This window comes from Choloepus didactylus, chromosome 10 (assembly GCF_015220235.1).
Source record: "Choloepus didactylus isolate mChoDid1 chromosome 10, mChoDid1.pri, whole genome shotgun sequence".
NCBI lineage: Eukaryota > Metazoa > Chordata > Mammalia > Pilosa > Megalonychidae > Choloepus > Choloepus didactylus.
Window position 1 is genome coordinate 109,817,456 of NC_051316.1, and position 18,876 is coordinate 109,836,331.

At 46.2% G+C, this 18,876-nt stretch overlaps 1 protein-coding gene across 1 annotated transcript; it reads right to left on the minus strand.

The window, feature by feature from the left end:
* Window positions 1-1,795: 1,795 nt before the first annotated feature.
* Window positions 1,796-18,597, minus strand: SLC31A2 (solute carrier family 31 member 2). The gene is made up of 4 exons (XM_037798381.1): window positions 18,490-18,597; window positions 7,414-7,480; window positions 4,734-4,920; window positions 1,796-3,208 (listed from the first exon to the last, which is right to left on the minus strand). Exons 1-4 carry the CDS (start codon window positions 18,493-18,495, stop codon window positions 3,040-3,042), a joined length of 429 nt encoding a protein of 142 aa, XP_037654309.1. The 5' UTR covers window positions 18,496-18,597; the 3' UTR covers window positions 1,796-3,039.
* Between the last annotated feature and the right edge of the window lie 279 nt (window positions 18,598-18,876).

The window sequence follows — 18,876 nt, forward strand, 5'->3', positions numbered from 1 at the left end:
GTTGGGGGGATAGGGGAAAATGCTCGTTAGCAGTACAGGTTCCTGGGCCCCACTCCAGAACTCCTGAAACAGAATTTGCACCCTGTTACAGTAACATGCAAAGAGCACAGGCCTTTTGAGTCTCCACAGTCTACATCCACATCCCTGCTCCACTGGGCACTGTGTAACCTCAGCTGTTAGTTATCCTTTCAGCTTCAGTCCCCTCATCTGAGTTGATGAAGTTGGAGCCAGGCTGCCTGGCTCTGAATCCTGGCTCTGCACTTACCAGCTGGTGAGCTGGGTTGGATGTATTATGTCCCCCACAACACCATGTTCTTTAATGCAGTCTTGTGTTGATTAGGTTGGAATCTTTGGATTAAGTTGTTTCTGTGGAGATGTGACCTACCCAACTGTAGGTGACAACTCTGAATTATTTCCATGGAGGTGTGGCCCCACCCATTCAGTGTGACTCTTGATTTAATCACTGGAGTCCTTTAAAAACACTGGCACAGACCCAGATGCTAACTGGTTTAGCTCAGAGATGCTTGGAGTCGTGGACCCCCTGATGGCTGCAGCCAAGAGACACTTTGAAGAACGCACAGGAGCTGAAAGTGGAGCTGGAACACAACCTGGCATCAGGAGATGCCAACCACATGCCTTCCTGGCTAACAGAGGTTTTTCGGATGCCATTGGCCTTCCTTTGGTGAAGGTATAATTGTGTTGATGCCTTCACTTGGACATTTTCATGGTCTTCAGACTGTAACTTTGTAACCAAATAAACACCCTTTATAAAAGCCAATCCATTTCTGGTATTTTGCATAACGGCAGCATTAGTAAACGGTAACAGCTGGGTAAGTTTAACTTCTCTGTGCTTCAGTTTCCTCATCTTTTTAAAAAGTTTCTACCCCATTGTGAGGATTAAATGAGTTAATATTTGTAAAGTGCTTAGAACACTGCTTGGCACACAGTAAGCACTGAATAGTTGCTTGTTAAATTTTTAAACATTTAAGCAGGGAAAATACCATCTTTTGTGACTTAGAGGGCTCTGAAGAATGTCGAAATGAGAGCAGTGGATTGCCTGCTGGGAGTCTAACATATAACCACTGTATAGTGTAGATTAAAAAGCCCTCTACTTTAACAGCCTCAAATGTGTTATCCCGTGTGAAGAAGAGACTGTATGGAGGCAGAGAGGCTGCTGATCAGTCATGAAGATGCCTATTTTAGTGGTGCGCTAGGGGAGGGAGCCTTAGCTGGTTGGGACTTAGAGTATTCAGGACTTCTAGATGGATGCCTGAGGCTCCATCAGCAGAACTACCCAGGACATTTGAAATCTACATCGGCTGTGATGCTGGGCAGCTTTCCAGTTCTCTTGTAAGTATACATACATGGGAAAATGCACTGATTAATCCTAAAGCCATCACATACTCCACTTTCTGTGACAGTTAAGCCTTATTGTAAATTAAAAAGTATCTTCTGCCTCTCAGGGAGAGAAGGTGCTAACAAACAGTCATGCCAACATAAGTGTTTACAGTCTGTATGACAATTACTTTCCTCACAGTGGGCACCCAATTAATATTTATTACAGGAATGAAAGAATGTCTGTTGACTGAGCTGGCATTCTGGGGCATCTCTCTGTGGGCACAGTGTTTCAGGCTGTGTTTCCTTGAGCAGAAACCCTTCAAAGCAGACAGACCCAATCCTCAGACATCCTAGGGACAATCAACCATCACCTCCATTCATCCACTTCGGCTCCTGCAGTTGTTGCAAGGGTTACGTGTGCTTGCTGTTGGAATGAGGAGAAACAAGAACAGTCACAGACTTTTAAAAATATATATATTTATTAAAATGTATTTTTCTAAATTCCCAAAGCTTAAGACCGTCTTTTCATCCAGCCCATGAGGTACTTGAGCATAGATTACGGTATACAGCAGTGTGACCCGAGACAAGTGGTTTTCTCTCCCTGCTTCTTTCTTCTCTGTAAAGAGAAGAGGTGCAGATACCAGGAGAGTCCCATCTAATTCTACATTGGTAATGGCTTTGGTTGGACTGTTTATTGCATCTTCAGTTGACGCCTGTGGCTTAATCAATATTTTAGTGAATCAATCCTGTTTCCCCACTAGATCATTATGGATGAGCAGTAAGTAATAAATAGCATTATTAAATATTGACTATTATTAAATGCAGTTCTCTGTTCTGCATAAAAGAAGGATCAAGATAAGAGGGGGCATTAAGGCTACAAAGAGCTTCCCAGACACATAAGGCCACCAGACTGTCTTCCTCCTGCCGGCAGCCCAGTGTGATGGGAGGAACTCAGTTCATTCAGAGGCTAAGTCAGGAGCCTTGACTTGTCCCCCTTTAATCTGCCACCACTTACTCCCCCCCCAAGAAAGGGAAACAGCAGATGCTGCCATCCATTGTGAATAAAATGAATTAATTTCATTTAAAAATTTATATTAATTTACAAAATTGTCAACAAACAGCTCAATGGGAAAACAAAAAATTTCAGTTTGTCAATATGATCCATAGAAGAGACAATCTTTGTGTATTCCAAAGGCAGAAAGGTGAGGGAAAGGAGCTAGCCTGGTCTCTGTCTCCTGCAGACAGAAGAGGCCAAGAAGTCCCATGGAAGAGGCTCCCTTAGATAAGGCACAAATCAAGAGAGCAGAGGGTGTCCAGGTTCCCTGCCATTTGTTACCCAGACGCTGTCTCCCTGTTTTGAAGATCTTTGGAAATTCTTATATTTTGAGTCAGAGAAGTCACAGGCTCAGCAACCCTGCCCTAGCTTCTGCTCTCTCCTTTCTTCCTTTGGTCATAGCAGTCTTCTTTAGGCATAAGAAGACTAAGACAGGGCCCTATGCAGGCTGGCTGAAGGAGGTAACTGCAATGGCCACTGAACTCCAGGGAACAAGAGCTGGCTTTACCTGAAAGTTTCCAGGAGCTAGGGTATGAGGTGCAGAATAACCATCAGAAGAAACAGCAGACGTGGGGCTGGAAGTACAATGTGTGGGGAAAGGGGGGGCCCCAGCTCCCTCCAGCCCTTAGTGCTTCTACCCCCGCCTGCTAAACCATGTTGAGAAGTGGGTATGCTAGGTAGTAGCCCACAGCCGAGCCCAGGACCACGCCAAGGAATATCCAGGTGTTGTAGGACATTACAGCCAGCATCATGAAGTAGCCGATGACCACCTGAGCGATGTGGATTAGAGACTGGCCAAAGTGACACAAAAACCACCTAGAAGTACAGGAGAACAAGTTAATATTGCAGGTGACAAGCTGGAGGCTGGGCGTTGATATCAGGGAGCAGAAAGAACAGCTGAGTTACAAGGCCAACTTATTTATAATTTGTATCTTTAACCTAGAATAGATTTATTTTTAAAGTGACATATCAGAAACCATTGATAGGGGAGAGGGACTTGGACGAGTAGCCTAGGATAATCAATTCAGTACTGCATGTAGCTCTGAGCTTCCTGTTCTAGGCAAAAAGGGAAAATGATGGGATAAGTGATGCATCTTGTTTGACAAGGGACAATATAAAATCATCAGTAAGGCAGATTGTTTTTTTTTTTCCCCCTGAATCTATGGAAGGCAGCATGTCATAATGGAAAGATCATGGGCTGGTGACAGACAGACAATTCCTACTCTGCCACTTACTAACTGTGGCATAAGGCAAATGTCTTAACCTCTCTGAGCTTGTTTCCTCATCAGTAAGTAAAACGGGAATAAGACTACCTCCCTTGCAGGGTGGTTGTAAAGATATGAGATTACTCATGTGTGGTGGTTAAGTTCATGTGTCAACTTGGCCAGGTTGTGGTGTCCAGTTGTTTGGTCAAGCAAACACTGGCCTGATTGTTACTGTGGGGACATTTCATGGACTTAACTCACCAGTAAGTTGATTGCATCTTTGGCTGATTACATCTACAACCAACCAAGGTGACTGCCTTCAACGAGTGTGTCATACAATCAGTTGAAGGCTTTAAAAGAGATGCAATGGTTTCAGCAGGCAGAAGAGAATGTTCATTACTACTTCAACCAGCCAGCTTCTCCTGGGCTATTTACTGAAAATCTTCATTGGATTTCCCAGCTTGTGGCCTGCCCTGTGGAATTTGGACTTGCCCAGTCCCACAACACTGTGAGACAGTTCTTATAAAAATTTCATAATATTTGCAGAGAGCTCCTATCAGTTCTGCTTCCCTAGAGAACGCTGACTACTATACTAAGTTAGGTGGCTGGTAATGGAGCAGGTAGGCTTGGTAAGACAAGTGACATGGTGAGATGGCAGAATAGGGGCCTTAAATGGTTGGCCTATTAGAGTTGGAAGGGAGGAAAGGAGAGAAAAGGTATCTCTTCCCAGGTCCCCCCACTCCAAGGTGGAACATTGTTGCAGCAATTATCATTTGTTTAGGGATAGCTTTGGATCCCATCCTGGCTTTGGAAGCCCTGTGCAATTTGGGGAAGGTTGGGTAGCCACCCCTGTTGCTAGACAAGAGACCTGCACCAGAATTGTGAAGATCACAGTTCCCTAACGCAATCCTTCTGAACCTGGCTGTAGAGACAGCAGAGAGAGCTTCGGACTGGGCACCAGAAGCCCTGAGGTCGGTTCACCATACCACTGACAGTAAGCGCTCTCGCAAGTCCTGTTCCTTCTGTGGGCCTCGACTTCCTTCCTGTGAAGTGGGGCTAATGCTCTCTTTGCCCAACCTCCCTCTCAGGGTGAACATGAATACCCAGTGCCCATCCCCATGCCTAGTGCCTGTTACCTGTGGTGGGTTCTGCTGACTGGGGGTGAATCTGAGCCTTCAGACATCCGGTCTGCCTCCTCGATGAGCTGGTCGGGGTGGCTGGGCAGGCTCATCAGGGCCTGGTGGAGCAGCTTGACTTTGCCAACCTTGATGCCTTCATACAACACGGCCAGGAGCAGGACCACCAGCACCGAGAGTACCATGCCTGCCAAAGGAGGCCGAGTTGCAGAGGCCTGGCTGGGCAAGAGCTGCTTCTCTTCCAGCAGCCTCCCAGGGACTTGGCACAGGTGGCAGAAGGGCTCTTCCACCCATGCCCTCTGAATCCGCTCCATCTGCCTCTCTCTTGCATCTCCTTCCCCACCTTTATTCAGCGTCAAACTTCATTGTCTCTGTTCCCCTCCACACTGTTCCCAGTAGGGTTGGCCTACTGGAGTGGGGCTTTGAGATCAGGAAGAGAAGCCACCTGGAAAAGCTAGGGGGCTGAGGAGGAAGGAGAAGCCATATCCTACCACCCCACCCATCCCCAAAGGGCTGTACACATCTCTGTCATGGTACAGGAAGTTCCTATTTATATCTATAAAGAAAAGTATCTGGAAGGAAGATACGATGGTTAAGTTCACATGTCAACTTGGCTAGTTATGCTGTCCAGTTGTTTGGTCAAGCAAACACTGGCCACCTGTAGTCAGTTGATTTCATCTATGGCTGATTACATCTACAATCATCAAAGGAGACTGCCTTCAGCAATGAGAGAAGTCTCATCTAATCAGGTGAAGGCCTTAAGGGGAGAACTGATGATTTCAGCAGTCAGAATTTTGCTATCTCCTTCAGCCAGCTTCCTTATCCCAGGGAATTCATCGAAACCTTCATCGGAGTTCCCAGCTTGCAGCCTGCCCTATGGAATTCGGACTTGCCAGTCCCCATGGTCACATGAGCCAATTCCTATAATACATTTCTTAATATTTATATCTATAAATATATCTTGTCAGTTCTGTTTCTCTGCTGAATCCTGATTAATATAGAAGGATATATATATAGCAAAAGAGCAGTAATTATCTTGGCAAGGTGGGTTTTTATTTTCTCTTTGCTTATCTAATTTTCTAAAGTTTCAACAGCAAATACTTATTACTTTTATAATAGGGAAAAACCCACTAAGTTACTTTACAGAAAAATTAGGTGCTAACTAGAGCTGCTGTATAAAATTTAACTGCAAATAATTACTACTTCTATTTTACAAGTGGAGGGAGTAATAAATGGCCTGGCTATGGTATTTTATTGGGCTCCCAGGAAGAAATCATTTGCAAGTTTTTAAAATATAAAATTACAGATAATTGTATGCACATGGTAAGAACTTCAAGCAGTGCAATAGGGTATACAGTGAAAAGTTCTTCCCACTCCAGTCTCCCAGAATGCTTGTTCCCCTCCCCAGAGCAATCTCCATTAGCAGGTTCCTGTACAGCCTTCCAAGGATACTCGGTGCCCACATAAGCATTTATTATCTAACTGACAATACCCTATATATGCATACCCTTCTGCCTCTGACTTCATCAGCCAACTGTAGTTCCCCTAGAGCAAACTTACTTTTTACAGTGACTTCATAGAATCTGTGATATATTTTCCAATATAATATATTATGGCCACCATGATATATCCCACCCCACATGCTCTTACAAAGTTTGGCAACACTCCTGCCATCAAGTGTTGGGGTCTATAGTCCCTTCCCTTTAATGTGGGCAGACCTCTGTGAGTCCCTCAACCAATAAAGGTAGAAGTAATGTTATGTGACTTCCAAAGCTAGATCTTAAAAATGCCATACACTTCCCCCCGTTCTCTGGGGATACTCACACTTGGAACCCATCAGCCATATTGTGAGGAAGCCCAGGCCATAGGGAAGGCCACAGGTGTTCTAGTCATCAACCCCAGCTGAGGTCACCAGCATCAACCACCAGAAATGAGAGTGAGGAAGCCTTCTAGAAGACTTAACTCCAGCCACTCTAATTACACCTGCATAAGAAATCTTGTGGGAGGACCACTTAGCTGAGCCTAGTCAACTCACAAAACCTTGAAGAGAATAATAAAAGGACTATTGTTTTGTCACTTGAGTTCTGGGTTATTGTTACTCAGTAACAGATAGCTGGAATGGTATCACATTGTAGGGATGACCATAATTTATTTGCTCATCACCTGCAATGACAGGCTTTTGGGCCGTTTCCAGTCTATGTTAAGATGTAGTTATTTAGGTTGAAAAATAACACCATCATAAGGTAGTGCCCAATTCCATCTTTTCAAGTCCTCCTCCCCCTGGGCTTCATGAGCTGGTGCTAGACAATAAACCCTGGATGAAGGAGGGGCCAGAAGGCAACATGAGGCCTTGATCTAGTTCTGGTTCTGATTCTTACTCAATGGGTGACCTTGGATGAGTCTCTTCCCTTCTCTGGGCTCTAGTTCCTTCCCCTAAAATTGAAGGAAAGGCTGCCTTTCTAGCCTCTCTTTCTGGGCCTTTGCAAGCATTGAGATAATGGAGTCCTTTGCAGTCTGAAGGGCGGTGTTGCAAGTGGAATTGTAAATGTAAAGCTCTGGCTCAATGTTTATGCAAGAGGAGTCAGGCTCACTTCAATGCCCACAGAGCAGAGCAATAAAGAGAACCCTGGACATTGACAGTCTGGAGCTACAAGGTCAGGTGTGGTCTTCCCAGTCTTACCTGCAGGACTGTGGACACTCCAGAAATCAAACAGAAGGACTACCTCATCTGAGAAGATGAAATGCATCTGAAAAAGAAGGTAATCTGCATCACAGGGGGGCTTAGGGCAGTGGAAGTCATGGCCCCTGGCACTCTCCAGAAGCCTCATCTAAGGCCTGGCAAAATGGGGTCACTGGATTTAGCTGGTGCAAGAGCCCATAAGATGCCATCAAGGCCAACTGAAGGCAGACAGAACAGGGACTTGCCCAAGGTCCTGGTGCAGGTCCATGGCACAGCTCTAATTGAACTGGTCCTGCTGCAGGAAGAAGTGAAGGTGGGGGAGTACCCATCCTCACTGGGCCAGCTGGGCTCAGGATGTCATGGTGACCTCAGGCCATGCAGGGATGTCCTCTTGGTGTCCTCCAGTGATGAAGCACTGGAATGAGGAATGACTGCCTCCTTTTACCCCAGGGCCCCAGCCATTCTGCTTCAGCTCAGGGGCAAGACCTCATAAGAAGCAGCCTGGTCACTCTCAGCTTAAGCAAACTGTGTTCAAAGGAAGGCCATGGGGAGGCCACGTGACAGGGTCATGGAGTCATCTTTGTCCTGCAAGTCCAGGCAGCCCCACTTGTTTATCATGGAGGGAGCCCAGGGGCAGCTGCATTCATTCTGTATCTCACATATGTTCAGTCTTTCACTAAACTTGCTGAGCCCCAATTCTGTGCCCAGCATTACAGAAAAAGGAGCTCTCTACCCTCAGTGAGCTCACAGCCTTCCAGGACAGACTAAAAGTATAAGAAAAGACCAATCAGGGCCTGTCTGAAGGAGTGAATACTCTCCCTTCTCAAAGAGCACCGGGCCACCCTGTGTGCAGGGTGGCATCATGGACTTTTTATACATTAGCTCATTTCAACCTCACAACAACCCTCTGCAACAGGGATGATTAGACCCATTTTACAGAAAGGAAAACTATGGGAAGTTAGGCTTATGGAAGTTAAGTAATTTGCGGAAGGTCACAAAGCTAGTAAGGACAGGTTGGGATTCAGACCTGGGTCAAGTTGGATGTCAAAGCCCTGTGCATTCCAGTACCCCATGCTGCCTCCCAGTCTCCAAGAGGATGAGACAGGACCTGTATGGTGATTTTAAACCCCACCAGGCTTGAGGACTGCATTTGGCAAAATTAGGGCCAGATGGATCAACCGGTTAGTTTACCTTCTCAGGGAAGGGAAAGCAAAGTCCCTTCTCTAGTCCAGGAAAACCTCTGCAGCCACCAGAAGCAACACTGCTTGCCTGGCTGCACAGGAATCAGCTGGTGGAAGCCTTTGCTTTCTAAAACAATGGCCAAATTCTAGAATCCTCAAATGTCAGAACTAGAAGTGTCCCCAGAGATTTTTTAGTCCCTTGGTTTTCCATTTTAATTAATTAATTAATTAGGCCAGGGAACACTTCATGCAAATTTAAGTTTCTGTATCACTCTGTCACATAAAACACCAAACACAGGGCTCTGGGTGAAGAGGGGAGAAGGGTCTGAGTGCTGCTCAACCTCAGTTTGAAAAAACACTGATCTAATCCGCCTTTGACCCCCTGTCCACCCTATCTCATTTCCAGATAAGTCCCAAGAGGGGAAGGGATTTGTTCAAGACCTCTTAAGAGGAAGCCTGGTTACTCTCAGCTTAAGCAACTTGTGTTCAAGGAGAGAGGATCAGGAGAGAGAATATGGGTTCTCATGAAGGCTGTGGGGCCATCAGTTCTTTATTATTTTTTTTAATTCAGTTTTATTGAGATATAGTCACATACCATACAGTCATCCATGGTGTACAATCAACTGTTCACAGTACCACCATATAGTTGCGCATTCATCACCCCAATCTATTTTTGAATGTTTTCCTTATACCAGAAAGAATCAGAATCAGAATAAAAAATAAAAATAAAAAAGAACACCCAAATCATCCCCCCATCCCACCCTATTTTTCATTTAGTTTTTGTCTCCATTTTTCTACTTATCCATCCATACACTGGATAAAGGGAATGCGATCCACAAGGTTTTCACAATCACACTGTCACCTCTTGTAATCTACATTATTATACAGTCGTCTTCAAGAGTCAAGGCTACTGGGTTGGAGTTTGGTAGTTTCAGGTATTTACTTCTAGCTATTCCAGTACAATAAAACCTAAAGAGTGTTATCTATATAATGCATAAGAATGTCCACCAGAGTGACCTCTCGACTCCATCTGAAATCTCTCAGCCACTGAAGCTTTATTTCGTTTCATTTCGCATCCCCCTTTTGGTCAAGATGTTCTCAATCACAGAATGCCAGGTCCGGGTCCATGTTCATCCCCGGGAGTCATATTCTGCATTGCCAGGGAAGTTTACACCCCTGGCAGTCTGGTCCCATGTAGGGGGGAGGGCAGTGAGATCACCTGCCATGGTGGCTTAGTTAGAGAGAGAGGCCACATCTGAGCAACAAAGAGGCACTCAGTAGGGGACACTCTTAGGCACAATTATAAGCAGGGTTAGCCTCTCCTTTGCAGCAACAAGCTTCATAGGGGCAAGCCCCAAGACAGAGGGCTCAGCACATCAAGCCGTCAGTCCCCAGTGTTGGTGAGAACATGAGCAACAGTCCAGGTGAGGAAGTCCATCACCTCTGCATCCTCCCCCAGCTCCTCAGGGAGGAGGCCCCAAATATATATTTTTATTCTCTGCCCAAATTACTTTGGGATGTGTTGCTATTTCACTCTAACCTATACAGACCTGCCATATCTCACACTTCCTATTCAAAGTTCCATGTAATTGTGGTGTTTGAACAAACTGACTATAGAAGTTATATTGATTAGAAAATATAGGAAAATATAGATCCTACACCAAATAAATATTTCTTCCCTTGATCTCATGGAAGTTGAACTTTTAACACACAGTCAGTTTCAACCTTTACCTTTCAGGCCAACAGTTCTTAAGGAAACGAAGTTCACGCTGAGGCAGCCTTCAGTGGCACAGGCACTGCGGATCTGCTAGGAAACTGTGCCCCTTAGAACCATGTTTCACTGCTCATGGGTGTTCCATGGCCTCCTGGGAACCAGAGTTGGAGCCCCAAACTTTTGTCTGCAGATGAAAGCCCCAAACCATGGACCATACGTGTTCTACCCTTCCTCACCTCCCTCACTCTCAAAATTCAGGATCACAGGAGATTATAAAGAAAAGTCAATTGTGTCTAGGATATGGAGCAAGACACCTGTTTATCAGGGACTTTCTTGGAGTCTCAGTTTCCTCCTAGGGTTGCTGGGGGAAAACATTTGAGAAGCCATCCATACAAGGTGACTTCCAGTGAGTGCTCCATAAACCCAAGTCCCCTCTTTGCCATATAAGCCATAGCCAGAGGGGCCTTTAGAGAGCATTTCTCAAAGTGCCCATGGGAGAACCACAGGATGATAAGCTTTTGGATACTGTGGTCAAGTATTTTACCCAGCTGGCATTGGGTAAAATAAAGTTGAACAGTCCTCTTTGCTGCCAGATATCTGAACCTAGAAACCCTTTTCTTTCCTTGCTGAACTTCCTGTGGGAGAGTATCTTGCAGAAGATACTTTGAGAACTGCTCATCTAAAGCAACCCCTTTTTTCCTACTTGGGAGGAAAATAATAATAGTTAACCCTTACTGAGCACTTTGTGCAAGGCCCTATTCTACAAATGTTAACATGTCTTAACTTATTTAACTTCAAGAGGGAATTACTCTGCTTAGCCCTGTTTTATAGATGAGAAACAGAGACACCACGAGTTTCAGCCACTTCCCAGTTTGCATGGCTAGGATTCTGTATCTTAACTGCCATGTCTACTACACAGCCTCAGGGGCAGCACATGAATCCCAGATCAGTAGCTGGTTGGAGAAAGGCAAAGAGCTTATATTAAATAAACAAAGGAAATAAACAAGGACCAAATAGGGATTGGAAACTTAAGACCAGAGCCCAGCAGAGCTAATAGCTGGAAAACAGGAAGTCAAAGAAGGGGTGGGAGGGAAGGACACGCCGATGAACACAGGTGTGGCTGAGCAGCTGCTGTTATTCCTGGATCTCCAAAGGCAGAGTAATTTCCAGGTGAACCACAGGGCGTAATGGTGGTGCCCTAGCCTTGGAGAGCTGGGTCCTCATCCTGGCTTTTGCCCGTCACCATGGGCCAGTCACAAGCCCCATATTGGCAAGTGGCATAGTGAAGGGGACAGCAGCATCACCTTAGAATCTCCAGGGCCCTTATTAAAATGCAAATTCCTGGGCCTCTTTAGACCCCTAAGTCAGAATCCAGGGGTGGAGCCACAGGAAGGGCGGATACAAGTTTTTAAATTTTTTTAAAAAAGTTTTATTCTAGTTAACATACATACAACCTAAAATTTCCCCTTGTAACCACATTCACATATATACTTCAGTGGTGTTGATTACATTCACAATGTTGTGCTACCATTATCATCATCCATTACCAAAACTTTTCCATCGCCCCAAAAAGAAATTTTGCACCAATTAAGCATTAACTCCCGGTTTTCTACTCTCACCCCAGCCCCTGGTAACCTGTACTCTAGTTTTTTGACTCTATGAATTTGTTTATTCTAATTATTTCATATCAGTGAGATCATACAATATTTGTCCTTTTGTGTCTGGCTTATTTCACTCAACATGATGTCTTCAAGATTCATCCACGTTCATACATACATTCATGCATGTATCAGGACTTCATTCCTTTTTTTAGGGCTCAATAATATTCCACATTTTATTTATGTATCACATTTTATTTATCCATTCATCTGTTGATGGACTCTGGGTTGCTTCCATCTTTTGGCAATTGTGAATAACGCTGCTATGAACATCGGTGTACAAATATCTATTTAAGTCCCTGCCTTCAATTCTTTTGGATGTATACCTAGAAATGGAATTGCCAAGCCACATGGTAATTCTATACTTAGCTTTCTGAGGAACCACCAAACTGATTTCCACAGTGGCTGCACCATTTTACTTTCCCACCAACAATGAATGAGGGTTCCTATTTCTCCACACCCTCTCCAACACTTATTTTCTGTTTTTTTGAGTGGTAATCATTCTAGTGGGTATAAAAATGGTATTTCACTGTGCTTTTGATTTGTCATTTCCTTAATGGTAAATGATGTTGAGCACCTTTTCATGTGCTTTTCAGCTATTTGTATATCTTCTTGGAGAAATGTCTGTTCAAGTCTTTTGCCCATTTTTTAACTGGGTTGACATTTTGTGGCTGAGTTGTGTGATTTCTTTATATATTCTGGATATTAAAACTTTATTGGATATGTGGTTTCCAAATATTTTCACTCTTCTGTAAGGTGTTTTTTTAATTTCATGATGAAATCCTATGATGCACAAAAGTTTTTCATTTTTATGAGGTCCCATTTATCTATTTTTTCTTTCACTGCTTGTGTTTTGGCGTGAAATCTAAGAAACAGTTTCCAACACAAGGTCCTGCAGATGCTTTCCTATGTTTTCTTCTAGGGGTCTTACATTTAGGTTTTGAATCTATTTTGAGTTAATTTTTGTATATGTGTGAGGTAGGGGCCCACCTTCATTTTTTTGCATATGGGTATCTAGTTTTCAGTCTAGTTTTCAGACACAAGATTTTAACAAGCTCCCTTCAGGCCATTCTGATGATGTTCACTGCTGTTTGTTACAGCTTGCCCAGAGGCAGCAAAGCCTAGTGGTTAACCAGGAGCCATCTGTGTGGCCTTGAGCTACTGACACACAGCAGGCCCCCTTTGGCTCTGTCTCCTCAGCTGTAAAATGGGAGCAGGACTCTAGGAACTCTTTCCTTTGGTTTGGCCTCATTCTCACAGGCCTCTGCTAACTTTGGTAGAGATAGGCTCCCAGGCTGAGCTCCACTCTTACCCATAAACGCTAATAAGAGAGGAGAAAAAAGGCCTCTGGCCAAAAGTAAGTGTGCCTCTGTGTTTCTGCGTGGGGTGGGAAACTTCATCCATGTATCTCCTCAATCCCTGAGTTCAGACTTGGGCACTGCAGTGTTGGGCTTGGTGGAGACCAGGAACCAGACCTGCCTGTTGTGTTCCCTGACCTCAGCAAGCTTGCCTTTCAGTTCTGAAAGGGGTCTGACTCCTGTCACCACCCCCGTGTTCTAGCTTGCTAACGCTGCGGAATGCAAAACACCAGAGATGGATCGGCTTTTATAAAAAGGGGGTTTATTTGGCTACACAGTTACAGTCTTAAGGCCATAAAGTGTCCAAGGTAACCCATCAGTAATCGGGTACCTTCACTGGAGGATGGCCAATGGCATCCAGAAAACCTCTGTTAGCTGGGAAGGCACGTGGCTGGCGTCTGCTCCAAAGTTCTGGTTTCAAAATGGCTTTCTCCCAGGACGTTCCTCTCTAGCAAGATTGCTCCTCTTCAAAACATCACTCACAGCTGCACTGAGTTCCTTCTCTTTGAGTCAGCTCATTTATATGGCTCCACTGATCAAGGTCCACCCTGAATGGGTGGGGCCATGCCTCCATGGGAGTATCTCATCAGATTCATCATCCACAGCTGGGTGGGGCACATTCCAAGCAAATCTAATCAGCAACAAAACATCTGCCCCACAAGACTACATCAAAGATAATGGTGTTTGGGGGACACAATACATTCAAACTGGCACATTCCACCCCCTGGACCCCAAAATGACATTATCTTTCCAAATACAAAATACATTCATTCCATCACAATATCACAAAAACTTAAATCATTTCAGTAACAAAAGTTAAGTACAAGATCCTATCAAAATCAATTACAGGCGTGGTGGGTCCTAAGGCATAATTCTCCTTTAGCTTTGGATCTGTGGACTTAGAATAAGTTATATGCTTCCAATATACAAAGGAAGGACATTCATAGGATAAACATTCCTATTGCCATAAGGAGAAAGAGTAAGGAAAACAGGGTTAACAGGACCAAAACAGTTCCTAAAACCTGCAGGACAAACTCCATTAGATTTCAAAGTCTGAGAGTCATTTACAGAACAACGTTGCATCCTTGGGGCTTGAGAGAACGGGAGTCTAATCCTTCCTAAGGGCCTTTGTGGCAGCCCTTTCCTCTCCAAACACTTGGGTGAGTGCTCCAACATATCCACACATTGGGGAGACCACCTTCTCGGCCCCACCCTCCTCAAACACAGGGGCAGCTCCCGGATTCCCTTCCATCGCCGGGGCACATGCTCAACCCCTTCAGAACAGTGTGGTGGCAGCCAGGCTCTCCCGAATTCCCTGGAAATGTGCTCCACCCTCTTCGGGGCTTGGGGTGGCAAGACATTTCCTGAGCATCGAGGCAGAGGGCCTGCCCTCGACCTCCAGGGCAAACTCACCCTTTCCACACTTGTGGGCCACTCTGCTCTCCCAGCCCAAGATCTCTTGACTCCAGACCTCAACCTCCATGGCTCTGTCTTTGAAGAAATTTTTCCTTCAGTTTGTTCCTTGTCTGTCTTCTCCAGTCCAGACTAGCAATGGCTCTATCTGTAAAGATCTCGCAAAAATTCCGTTGGCTTCGCATGAAGCATGCAGAGGTTGAAGCCATCAGACAATAGGACTTTCCACAAATCCTTTCTGGATAATTCCACCTCCAATCTTGGCTTGTACTGAAATGGCGGCTGGGTTCCATGTTTGGTTACATCCTCACGTTGGGCTGTAGCTTCTGGGATTCCACCCCCTGGAAGCTCGTAATTTTCCAAGCCATCAGCTTCTGGTTTCTTTGAACCCAAGAGCTCATTTCTAAGTTTATCTCTCTCTGCTCGCATTTACTATAAGCTGCAAGAAGATGCCAGGGTACATCCTCCACATGTAGTCTGGAGATCTCCTCAGCTAAGTATTCCAGGTTGTCACTTTCAAATTCTTCCTTCCATCTGACATCAGGACTCAATTTTGCCAAATTCTCTGCCACTTTAAAACAAGGATCACCTTTCTTCCAGTTTGCAACAACACATTCATCATTTCTGCTCAAGGCCTCATCAGAAGTATCTTTGGAGTCCATATTTCTAGAAACAGTCTCTTCAAAGTAGTTTAGGCCTTTTCTATCAACCTCCTCCCAATTCTTCCAGAATCTTCCCCTTATCCATTTAAAAAGCTGTTCCAACATGTTTGGTATTTGCAAACTCAGCAGCAAAAGCACCCCACTTCTCTGGTACCAAAATCTGTTCTAGTTTGCTAATGCTGCAGAATGCAAAACACCAGAGATGGATCGGCTTTTATAAAAAGGGGGTTTATTTGGCTACACAGTTACAGTCTTAAGGCCATAAAGTGTCCAAGGTAACACATCAGTAATCGGGTACCTTCACTGGAGGATGGCCAATGGCGTCCAGAAAACCTCTGTTAGCTGGGAAGGCACGTGGCTGGCATCTGCTCCAAAGTTCTGGTTTCAAAATGGCTTTCTCCCAGGACGTTCTTCTCTAGCAAGCTTGCTCCTCTTCAAAATATCACTCACAGCTGCACTGAGTTCCTTCTCTTTGAGTCAGCTCATTGATATGGCTCCACTGATCAAGGTCCACCCTGAATGGGTGGGGCCATGCCTCCGTGGGAATATCTCATCAGATTCATCACCCACAGTTGGGTGGGGCACATTCCAAGCAAATCTAATCAGCAACAAAACATCTGCCCCACAAGACTATATCAAAGAAAACGGCGTTTGGGGGACACAATACATTCAAACTGGCACACCCCGCCTGGCCCTACACAGGGGCCGAGCTCACTGGAGACCCTGAATCTGTAGAACAGAGAAGGAAATGTAACTCTGACTGAACAGAACAGCTAGGCAGCAACTGTGCCTTGGGAGGGTCTGCAAGTGCTTGCACTATGCTCACCTTCCATCCTTTACCTTGGTCACTCCCCATGACACCTTTGCCAGGTACGTACTGTTATTAACGCCTTTAAATAGATACGAAAGACACACAGAGCGCCACTTATCCACCCAAGGTCATGTAGCAATAGGAACCCAGGGTGAGTGATCTTTCTTTCTGGAAAGCCTGTTCTCAAACCTCAGCATGCATAACAAACACCATATTTCTTGGGTGCCACACTTTGAGAAACTGTCTCAACCTTCATGTTCTCCTGAATTGACTGGGCAGCTAAATTAAGTTTCCTCAAAATGGAAACCTATGTAGTAATTTAAAAATCATGTTGAAGAACTTAAAGTTTTTCAAATAAGAAAGTGGTACATGCTCACTGTAACAAATTGAAACAGAACCAAAAAGAAAGCAAAACTCATTTTGTGTCCCGAAGATATCTACCTAAAGATATCTCCCTAAGATTTCAAAGAGTATTTGTTGATGTGGCCAAATGTTCACAAAAGATTGATATGCCAGAACAAACAGGTACAAATACTTCTGTGAAACTCCACTTACACTGGAGCTGGGCTCACACACCTTCAGAAGAAGCCTCAGAAAAGTCTGCTAGGCAGCTGCTGGGGATGGGCAGTATCCCTCGTCCCTTCTCTGAGTCTACCTGGTAAAGCAGTTGGCATGAATGGAACGCCCCTGGTGGCTAACCATAACTGGTTTCTCCTACCCACCCTGGGCCTGGGCAGCTATCTCAAAAGCCACCCTTTGCTGTGGACCTGGACACTCACAGAACAGTAGTGTTAATTCAACCAACAAACATTTACTTTTCTTGTGCCAGGATGTGCAGACCCCAGAGATATGGAGATGAATGAGAAGTCCTTGGCCTTCCTGGAGCTAACAGTCTAACAGTGGAGACAGAAGTGAAGAGACGATTAAAAAAGGGTGGACTGAGAGAGGGGGAGGCACAGTGGAGGCTGGGGGTGGTGGTGCTGGGGGCAAAGCCATGGGGAGACCCTAACGAGCGGACAAGGCAGCTGGCAAGGACAGCTTCTCAAGCACGAGGCGCAGAGTCAGCCAAGCACAGAGGGAGGCCAGTGGAGTCTGTCCGAAGCTGGACGTGCCTGAAGGAAGCGGCTGGCCTCCCCTCCGGGGGACCTGAAGCCCAAGGAGGGTCAAAGACTCACCTAAGGTCACTCAGCCTACTCTTAGGTGCCTTTTCTCTAGAGAAAAAACCTCAGACAGGGGATTTGGGGCTGCAGTTTTCAACTGAAGGGCTTTGTGGTCAGATATGGAAGGGGCAGGGCCCTAATCTTGCAGGAGGAATCTCAGCCTCCAGCAGACTAACGCATCTGTGCTTTAGTCAGGGCCCCACCCAGAGGGCAGGGCTGTGGCGACCCAAGGGGCCATTCATGGGACTTACTTTCTTCTTTATTTTCTCATTTGGGGTTACTAAAACTTTGAGAAGTTCGTTTATAAAGCAAAGACTTTAGGGGAACTCTAAGCTCCCAGTCCTGCCATCCACCTATGGGTTTGTTTTTTTTTTTAACAAGCCCTTCCCTTCTATTTCCCCTTTTAGAGGACTGGCAGGGCATGGGGGAAGGCATCTGACTAAATGACCAGTATCCCCTTCCTGTTTCTTAAATTTTGTGACATTCTTCATGAGATGAAGAAAATGGTATGATTTCTTCAAAGAACCAGAGAGTCCTGCGAGCTGTCATTCTCTCCAATCCCACCAAGAAAAATAGCTTATCAGAAACGCGATTTCTGTATGGAGGATGGAGAGCAGGTGGGTCTGTTTTTTTCCCTAAAGGAGGAGACCACGAACTTGCCAAGGGCATGGACTCGGGCCGGAGGTGGCGCGGGGCCGCAGGATGAAATGCACCTGCAGGAAGTCTTGGAATCTCTCCCTTCCCCAAGTCACTACCCTCCCGCCCCCCGGGCGTCGGCCGCAGCTCCGGGACAGGGGATCCCTAACTTCTCTTCACCCTCCGCGACCCTATCCCTTATGTCGCGCCACAGAAGGCGCTCCGTAATTGCTCGTCGAACTGGTCTGACATGACCTCAGGCAGGAGAGAGAAATAAAAAGAAAACCCCAAAGCCACAACACACTCTACCTCCCGCGTACCCCCAAACTGTTCCCGCTGCTGGCAAGGCTGCCAACCCGCCCCCTTCTCAGCCCTCGGCAAGGGGCGGCGAGGTTCCCGGGTTACCCCGGGCGGATGCTCGACGGGACCCCGCCCCAGCCGTCCACCCCGTGTCAGCCTCTCTCGGGCACGCCCGGGACTCACCGCCATGGCGGGAGCGCCGGGCGGGCGCGGGGTCGCGTCTCTTCGCTCTCGTCTGCGTACTCGGTCCGTCCAGCAGCCGCCGCCGCCGCCGCCGCGACCGCGACCCGGGCCGCGCGGACCACGTGACCCGAGCCAAGCGGCGCGCGGGCGCCTGGGAGTTGTGGTCCCCGCGCGCCCTACTCCGCGCGCACCACCCCGGCGGCGCCCCGCGCACCGACCCGGCCCGGACCCACCCGCGGAGCCCAGGTCCGGGAGGGACGGGGCGCCGCGTTTCCAGAGTCATTCTGTTTGGTGTCTTACTGTTTTACATTTGACTTCGTCTTCGAAATTACTATCTACCTGTTTATTGCCCAGTAAAACGTATGGATTGGGATAAATCATGGGACG